We start from the raw sequence: 9,944 nt of genomic DNA, 5'->3' as shown, positions 1-9,944 counted from the left end.
AAAATGGACATGAATCTCTTTTTTCTTCTTAAGGATCCAATAATAAGCTGAATCCGTAACATGGTAACCTGATGGTTTTGGTTTTTAATATATGAGTTTGTACCAAATTCAGAACAAGGTGTTGTTACAAGAGTGATAAAATTAACAATAAGTTGGAGAACACTTATATACATAGATGCTGCAGGTTCCAATGATTGTCACATAAGCCAAAAAAGACAATTATTGGCCACTCAAATCACACCCTCAAAACCAGCATAGCTAAGTCTACACTTAGACATACCATGAAAATGCATAAAAAAATACATGAGTTATGTATTTCTCTAAAGTATACCAAAAACAACAAAAAGCAACCATAACTAGTCTACGAAATTGGGGTCGAGTTACTGCTTCCACTTGAGATACCATTTTTTCCTCCGCTTGATGCACCTATCCTACCTCGACCTCTACCTCGACCTCTCCCTCTAACAGCTATGGCTTGGCCTCTAGCAATTGGAGTCAAAATACCAGGTGTGGGCATGAATTGCATAAACCGTGTGTTTTTCTCTGCGCTAGCACCTTGTAGTGGATGAGGTGTAGTTTGAGAGTTGTGTGTGAAAGAAGTTGTAGTTGGATGGTTGGCAGATGATGTGCTTGGCTGCAGTGTTAGTTTAGTTGGAGGAGGTCGCCTAATACTTCTCCTTTTAACTTGTTTTTTGATTGTTGCATGGTTTGTTGGAGGTTGTGGTTGTGTGCTTGGTGGCGGCGGCATGGGTTGAGGCTGCTGCATTCCAAAGATCAAACAATTCAGATGAGTGACAAGCTATACAAGACAGATTAGCGAGTTGAATAATGCAATGCACTTACTTGTGCAGTGTGGGGTATTGCGGTTCTATTTCCCTCTTCAGTTGCCTCTTATTCAGCTTCTGCAGCTTCTAATATCTCCTTCCATTACATTTCAGCCAGCATATCCTCATCCTCATCATTTGCAGGCACTTGCGGTGCAGAACTTCCTTCACCCATTGCTTCCTTTCTCTTCTTACAACTTCCCTTATTGTGACCAGCCTAAGAAAAAAAGTAGTTATCATAAATTCAACATGAATTATAGGAATCAATAATTATAGAATTGAAATAATTTCACCTAGAATTGGACTTACATACCTGGAGACAGTATTTGTAGATAATAGTTCCAATCTTCCTCTTTGTTCTATGAGGGTCACTCTTCGCTTTAGGGCCATCATTTCTCTTGTCTCTCTTGGTTGTAAGTCTTCCAATTGATTTTTTGTACCGTAGTGGCAGAATGGGGGAGGGTGTCAAGGTGCTCCCAAAACTCCTTACTTAGAACTGGACGCATTAAAGTCTGATATACTGCATTGTATGCACCCATGTGAGCCAGTTGTGTACATACTCTTCAGGTCTTATGTTATGGTAAGCCAAAGCAGCACAGGCATTCTACATGGTAGCCCAGTGAGTTACCAAAGTCGACAACTGCATGTACCTTTGCCAAGATCTACACTCACATTCATCGGCAGACATTGCACCTCATATACATTTCCCGCGTCATCTCTGGTAGGCAGAGGCCTCCATTTGTTGCTCTCTCGCTTCTCCCTTTCTAATCTGCTCTGTTGGGTTGGGGTTAACCTTCCATTGTACCCAACTAAAACTTTTTTATTCCTTTCCATAATTCGCATTACGTAGCACCTCACTTCCTCCAACATGGTAATTATCGGTTTTTCCCTCATCTTTTTCACCCTGACATTAAACACCTCGCAGTTGTTGTTTGTGTAGTTGTCCATCTTAGGGTATTCATTAAAGTGAGCTCTGCTCCATTGTTTTAGACTAATCTTTTCCAAGTATTTCCAAGCTCCAGCATTGATCTTTTTTAGTCTATCCATGGTAGCATTGAAGTCTTGTGTTGTGGTTGCCTTAGCACAAGACCACATACACATTTTCAACTACAAGTCACTCCATTTCTTGCGAAAGTTTTGTCATATATACATGGCACAGAATCTGTGGTTGACATTTGGGTACATTTCTTGTACAGCAGGTATTAACCCCTGTAAGTATACAGTAAAATAAACAACTATCAATATTTGATTTTCAAATGGAAAATATTGCTAATTTTATGACATTTAAAGCAATTTTGTACCTAAACCAAATTTCAATAATCCACTTTCAGTGAGATTCTAAAACAGAATTCAATAATTATCTAGAAATTTTGTGCCTAAACCAGATTTCAATAATCCATTTTTAGTGAGATTCTAAAACAGAATTCAAATTAGACAGAGAATCAAATTGTCTAAAATAGAATTCATAACCAAAATAAGTCCCAATAACAGATTTCACCTACACATGAATCAATTGTCTATATCAGATTAAGTCCTATAATCATATATTCGAATTAGACATACATCATCATAACAGATTTCAGTTAGACAGAGAAGGTATTAACTTGCCATAACAGACTTAACAAGTAATTAAAACAAGTACCTTCTGCATATCTGACATGAAGTTAAACCTGTTTACCTCAAAATCTCCCACATCCTCCTAAAGTATCTCTAAAAACCACTTCCAACTATCTTTGTTTTCTAATTCTACAATTGCATAGACAATAGGATAGATATGATTATTTGTATCCTATCCTATAGCTGTCAGTAGCTGACCTCGATAATACCATCTAAGGAAGGTCCCATCCAACCCTATCAATGGTCTACAACCACCCACAAATTCCTTCTTGCATGCATCAAAACATACATAGATCCTCAGAAAAAGATGATTTGAGTCATGCATAGGATTCGTGTGTATCCTTACTGTCGAGCCAGGATTAGTCTTCAGTATCTCGTTAGCATAATCATGAAGTATTGCATACTGTGCAATCTCGAAACCCTCAATCCTCTCCTTTGCCTTCTTCATAGATCTGTAAATTTTTCTCTCGTTGATTAGTACATCATACTCAGATCTGAAAAATTGTTCATCCTCTCTCACTGTTAAGTTTAGCAGAACTCTTATCCTCTCCTCTAGCTCATTTATAACCCATTTTTCGTCTGTTGACTTACAATAATTGTCTCTACTGCAGGTGTGTTTGTTTACAAAGGTCTTTACTTAATAACTTGCTGAAAATATTCTCTTAGCACAGTATATTTGCCAAGGACAGTCCTCATCGTAGCATATAGTCTTGGATCTGGTGGAATCACAATAAGCAAAGAATATGCTTCTTCCAATGTTTATATTGAACTTCTGGATTACCTTCCTAAACTGGTTGAGAGTTTCGAACTCAATACCCAACTCCAACCACACCTGGCTAACAGAGGCATTGGCATTGCTATGAGAAAAAACTGAAGTGTCGTCAGTATCTTCATCACTTGCTATGCTATGCAAGTCCTCTGACTTATAGCAATGACATCCAACATTATCGTTAGAAAAATCCTCCTCATCAACCAATACATAGAAGGTTGGAGGCTTGTCCGGGTCAGGGTTCCAAATGAAGGATTGTCCTGTAAGGGGAGGTCTCTTTGTTGACTTGTTCACCTTTGGCCGTCTCTCAACCTCATCTGAAGGATTAGTTTGATTATTTTGGAGAGTCCTATTAGAGTCAGAGGGTGGAACTGACTCAAGGATTGATTATAAAAGTGGATTCCTATACGGATATGGGATGTATTGGGTTTGTTGTTCAAGTGCAACAGGCTCAGAGACATTGTCTTTAGAGGGGGGAATTGGGTCTGAACCATCAGTATGTATTAGTTGTTGGTTATACTCAATAGGTGGCTGGGAAGGTTGAGACTGAGTTGATAGTGGCACATCCGGTAGGACAGGTGTTGGGGGAGGCTGAGAAATTTATCTTGCATCAGGTGATGATGAATGTGGTGGATCTCCTAAGTGTTGGGGCAGTCTGACACTATCCTCATTCTGGACCTCAACATCAGCTTGGTTATTGTCTTCATGGGCCTCTTCTTTGGGCTGGGCCTCACCCCTTTCTTGGGCCTCCTTCACAACCTGGACATGCCCTATTATTTCAGCATCGTCATCATCTTTCACTACTATCAATCTTCTTCTTGGACTCTTCTTGGGAGTTGGAACCCTTTTAGCATAGCTCTTTATTCTCATCTTTGATGGAGTTGATGAGCGAATATTTTATACGCTTTTTTGCATCATTTTCATATAGTTTTCATTATATTTTGTTTAAGTTTTATTAAGTTTTCATAGGTTTTAGTGCAAAATTCATATTTTTGGATTCTACTTTGAGTTTGTGTGTTTTATGGTAATTTCAAGTATTTTCTCGCTAAAATTGAGGAGATTGAGCAAAAGTCTGATTCAGAAGTAGAGAAAGGACTGCAGATGCTGTCAGGATCTGACCTCTGTGCACTCGAAGGAGCTTTTCTGGAGTTACAAAAATCCAAATGGCGTGCTCTCAATAGCTATAGAAAGCTAACATCCAGGACTTTCTGGAAACATATAATAGTCTATACTTTGCTTTGGAAATGAAGGTCCAAAACTGGCGTTCAACGCCAGTCACCAGCCCTATTCCTGGCGTCCAGCACCCACAGGGGAGCAGCTGGGGTCCAACGCCCAAAAGGAAGCCCAGGGGTGGCGTTCAACACCTTTAAGGGGTACTAGCTCGTGGGAGACATTCAAGCTCAGCCCAAACACTCACCAAGTAGGCCCCAGAAGTGGATTTTCGCACTACAAGACTAGTTTATCTTATTTTTTGTAATCTTTAGTTACTAGACTAGTATATATAGAACAAAGATCACCATTGTTAGAGATCGTTTGCCCATTCGAACCTTTCATTATTATTTTCTATACAGTATGAGTCACTAACCTCCTAAGGTTAAGGTTAGGAGCTCTGCTGAGTTTCATAGATTAATAATATTACTGTTCTAATTCAATATGTCTAATTCTATTCTCTTATGCAATCTCGTTCTTCATCTTATGAATTGAGGGTGACCCGTGACAATCACCCTTGTTCTACATGGGTTTCGTGCTATTCCTGACCCGAATAGCGTTGAACTAAAGTTAGAGATTGCATTGCGGATTCCAATAAAGCATCTGAGCAACTTTGGATATGTGATATGAAACCCGTTGAATATGGGTGTGTGAGGTTTCTATGGTGTTAAGGCTAGAGTCAGAAAAGCAGCACTTTCTGATTCGGAAGATCTGCCTTGTCTGTGGCACCTTGAGTATGATTGTGAAGGGGAGTGGATTGCTTAGAGCTTCATCTTCTGCTACAGTGAGAAACCTAGAGATGGCTTGATGAGAGGACATGAGTCACTTCAACATGGTGGATTGCTGCAGTAAAGGAGGTTAACTTGATGAGAGGACATGAGTTAATTACTTACAGCTGCCATTGAAGGAATCACAAGGTTATTGAAGAATATAGTAAAAAAAGTTAATCCAGAAAGACAAAGCATCTCCGAAGCCTCAACCGTTCTCATACCATTAAATTCTTATCTATTTAGTAACGTTCTATTTATCTGTTTTATATGCTTTTCATGACAAACTATAATTTCTATCTGCCTAACTAAGATTTGCAAGGTATCCACTGCTTGCTCAAACAAACAATTTCCGTGGGATCGACCCTCACTCACCTGAGGTATTACTTGGACAACCCGTTATACTTGTCGGACTATCTGTGCGAATTCTACAGAGTCAGTTTTGTGCACTAGGAGTCACATTCTTCTCAACTAGCACAGGCTGATCCACCGGATGCTCAGTATAGACATTAATTTTGTTACCATTCCTCACGGCTGTCTCATACATTTTAACTATGTCTATATCAGTCCTTAGTAACCTCAACCTATCATCAAACTCCTTCCCAGGTTCTAGCTAGTAAAAGCCAGCAATAGATGTATATCCAATGTCCTTCAATAAATCAGATATGAAAAAACCATTCAAGGTATCAACATTAACCCTCCCAATCTCTGTTACTTCTTCGCCAATGTAACTAACCTTCCCACGTGGCCCTCTCTCAAACCGTCCTCTATGATTAATGGACAGTTATATGGATGATGGCCATTCTTGGAAGTAAAATTAAACAATACAATCAAAGAAAATATTTTCTGTAACTGCAACTAACACAAATCCTCAACCAACTATTCTAACAACTCTCAAACACATAAAATTAATCACATGGTTTGATAAGGTTTTAGAATCTGTCTAATTAGTGGCAATGACATATGAAATTTTTCAACAATTACAAAGATGTACCTCTATTCTTCACGAATGAAAGGGAGTGACGTCTTTGCTGTCCCCGAGGAAACGCCTGGTATGAGGCTCTCCTCGCTAATCTATGCACGATGAGAGTATTACATGTTGGTGGTGATCAATTGGGAGTGCTCCGGTCGTCTTCTCCGATTTGGGCATGGAGCCACGATGAATCTCTGCTAGGGCACAGAAGAATCTCCCGCGAAATGTGCTTCTTTTTCCAAACCCTTAGTGAAAACAAACGTTTAGTTCCACGTAGATAAGGCTTTTGGAGGGTTGGAGAGTCACATAGGATCGGATAACCATGAACCAAGTGCAGATCCAAGACAGGCTACTTTTGTCACATGGAGGGCATCTTACGTGGATACAAGTTTAGTTTCGATCTAATGTGGGTACATATGTCAGCGTTTTCATCTTTCATTGGTACAAATAGTCATTTATTCTATATAATAAATTGAAACATTTTTTACTTTTAACGTATTTGTTTATTTTATTTTAAAACATAAATGTCAATAAGAAAATATCTCCAATTTGAATTCAAATAAAATATCAAAAAAATCAAAACGAATAAGAATAAAAATTCAACTTTTATGTTTTAGTTCAAATTTAAGAAAATCTACATTTTTTATAAACTTGTGAATTTAAAACGGAATAATAAACGATTTCTAAAAATTTATTAAAAATCATTCTTTGATTCATTAGCATCTAAAAAATTATTACCGAGACTTTATTTAATGTTAAAAAATTAATATAAAATATAGCCTTTCAAAATAGCATAGGAGTTAAAATTTAAAATTTTTCAAAATTAGAAATAACGAATAGTTATACAATATAAAATAACCAACTACATTTATACAATATGTAATTTAATTTAAAAAATAATTAAAACATTATATCAATTAATTATCATTTCATTTATGAAATTAAGTGTAGAACTTATACTTTGACCACATGCTCTGAAAAATTCAAGTTTAAATTAGAAGTAATGTATAAGTTTTAAAGTTAATATCCAAATGTCAATAATAAACTGTATAAATAGTAAATAGAATCAATAGTAAATTAAATTAGATCCAATTTATTCTACAGCATATATATAATAAGTCGAATCTAATTTATTCGATTTATTACTATTATAATTAAATCAAATCTTTACATAAAAATATTCTACAACAGGCGTATAATAAAATTTGGTTTAAGATATTTACGTAATTTTAAACCCTATTTAGTTTACTAGTGTAAACTACCCTCAAGTTAATTTAAGGATGGGAAGTCTGTCAAGTTTCATCATACAAGTCTACACAGAAAGTATAGTATTGTATGGTTCTGGCCTCTGAGGCTGAGGCCCAAACATTGTCGATGATGGTCCTGATCCATCATCATCCATGGCACTATGTCACATTCAAGGGACATTATGTCATCATCATCATCATCCACCTTACCCACCAGGACCATTACATTACACATGGTGACTCTCTTCAACTCCTCCCGAGTCCTGACTCAGCTCCGCGTGTCATGATTTGAACTTAACCACTTTGGGGGAATGGAATTTGAACCCGTAACCATAAGCGGGACTCATGAAGTGGCCAAGTCTAAATTTTTGAGATCACTCCATACATTTTCAAAACACTAAAAATTATTTACATTAATTATCTTATATACACAGCTTCTACAAGTCGTTGAAGGTAACATTTCCAAGCTCTTTAAACCCCATTTTTCATTTGAACAAACAGTACCAAACTACCAATCTAGCTACTTCATCACCCATTAATTGATCAACTGTTAGCCTTAATTCTTAACAAGCGCAACCATGTCCACAAATAATTATCTTCATTCATTATATCAACAAATGTCATGACGTGGCATATACTAACTAATAGCATGAATAATCTAGTAGTGGTATCTCATTTTCAAAACTCACCAAAAGAAGAAGACTCCAATAATATACTATACCCCATTCCAACAATATCAAGGTAACCGAACACACAATTTACCAATGTATATCAATCAAAACATAAAACAAGCAAAATAATAAAGTTAGTTACTCAAGCTCCTTAGTAATTAAGGTCAAGCCCAAACCAAATTGAGTAATTGACCTCCTATTAAAAGTATAAAACTCCCAAAAAAAAAGGTAAAAGAGGAATTCCTTATTCCTTCAGGGATTTCAAGGAAGATGAAAGAGATTTGGACTGTTATCTTGATCAGACCAGTGAGTGTGGGTCCAGTAACTCTGATCAACGGCGCTAGTAAGATCAAACAAATCATGATCATGATCAGAACCATCACCACCAGCTGCATGCCAATCCAACGGTCCACATCCTCCGTTGCCAACTTTCCCATTCTGCAGCGACGACAACTCAACAGGACCCGTCTGATCCAGCATCAACGGCTCCGTTGCAAACTCCTGATTATTATTATTATTATTATTACGCCGATCGTCGCTTCCATTTCCGATAACTTTCTGCTGCAGCCACCCGCCATCATCGTTACCGAAACGAAACGACGTCGCATCGAGAACGTTAACATTGTTTTCAAAACCAAACGACATCGTTTCGTTTGCTGAACTCATAAGGCTCGTGAATGTTCCTATGTCAGAGAAGCCACCGTAATAACCACCGCCATCAGTGAAGTTAGAGTTATTCACGTTCTCGTCGGGGACCGGATTCTTGCTCAACGCAGCGTTTGACGTCGCCGCAGACGCCGCCTCCGTGGTGGCGGAGCTAGTGGCGATGGCGGTGAGGCTGGAGCTTTCGCTGCCAGAGTTCGAGTTCGAGTTCGAATTTCCCTCCGGCAATTGCGGTTGCGGTGTTGTTGTTTCCGGAGCGGCTTCCAAAGAGGAGGAGCAGTTGTTGTTGTTGCTTTTCTTGGACTTCGCGTTGGAGCGCTTGGATTTGGATTTCCGACAACCTCCGCCGACGGGGACGTTACGGAGGACGCCGCCGTTGGTCCAGTAGCGGCGACAGTTCTTGCAGAAGTGGCGCGGCTGAGAGAGGTTGTAGTTGTTGTAATAGCAGAACTTAGTGTTGAGCGAATCACAGCGAGGGCACTTCAACGGTTCCTGGTGCTGGTTGTGAGGCCTGAGCCTCCTGTCTCCGACTCCTCCGCCGAAAAACCTGCCACCAGCGGGGGCGGTGGAAGGTGAGTCTTGCATTTTGAAAAAGAGAAGGTTATATTTGGTGAGTGTGGTGATGAATTTGTATTGTATTTTATTGTATTGTGGAATGTGAAGGAAGAAGTAAAAGTCTAGAAGAGAAGGAATTGTGTCTCACTGACAAATATCCCTGCGCTCCACCTAAGATGTCTCAATCAATCTATCTTCATTTCTTTAATTTTTTTTTATGGTGATCATATATTATATTTTCAACCTGGAATGACAGTAATAACCCTACCGGCACCGCCATACTAACGACAATGTATATGAGGAGATGTATAGCCAAGTAAGTAGCAACAACAACGGGCACGTTTGGATATTAGCTCAAAAGAATGTGATAAAAGATGTTTGGTTGATAGGATAATTATTCTGTAGTAGTTCAACGTCGGTGAAGAGTTCCATGTGTGCATCAGTGCGTGGCTACGGCATTTGTCGGACTTGTGGTACTTGTAGAGTTGGAAATGACAAAACTAGTTATTGAGTTCATACTCAAAATAGTTTTTAAAATTCGATTTTTAATTTAAATTTTTTTTCACTTTTAAATCAATTTAATTTATATTTTAAATTTTTAAGGTATTAATTAAGTTAATTCTTTCATTTATTTTTATCATTGAAAAAA

General features: G+C 38.2%; 1 protein-coding gene across 1 annotated transcript; it reads right to left on the bottom strand.

Moving 5' to 3' along the window:
* Positions 1-8,282: 8,282 nt before the first annotated feature.
* Positions 8,283-9,488, bottom strand: LOC107470999 (dof zinc finger protein DOF5.4). Its single transcript, XM_016090437.3, has one exon. It carries the CDS (start codon positions 9,323-9,325, stop codon positions 8,339-8,341), a length of 987 nt encoding a protein of 328 aa, XP_015945923.1. The 5' UTR covers positions 9,326-9,488; the 3' UTR covers positions 8,283-8,338.
* Positions 9,489-9,944: the final 456 nt, after the last annotated feature.

Source organism: Arachis duranensis, chromosome 10 (genome assembly GCF_000817695.3).
Source record: "Arachis duranensis cultivar V14167 chromosome 10, aradu.V14167.gnm2.J7QH, whole genome shotgun sequence".
Lineage (NCBI taxonomy): Eukaryota > Viridiplantae > Streptophyta > Magnoliopsida > Fabales > Fabaceae > Arachis > Arachis duranensis.
This window is presented reverse-complemented; position numbering and strand designations above follow the sequence as displayed.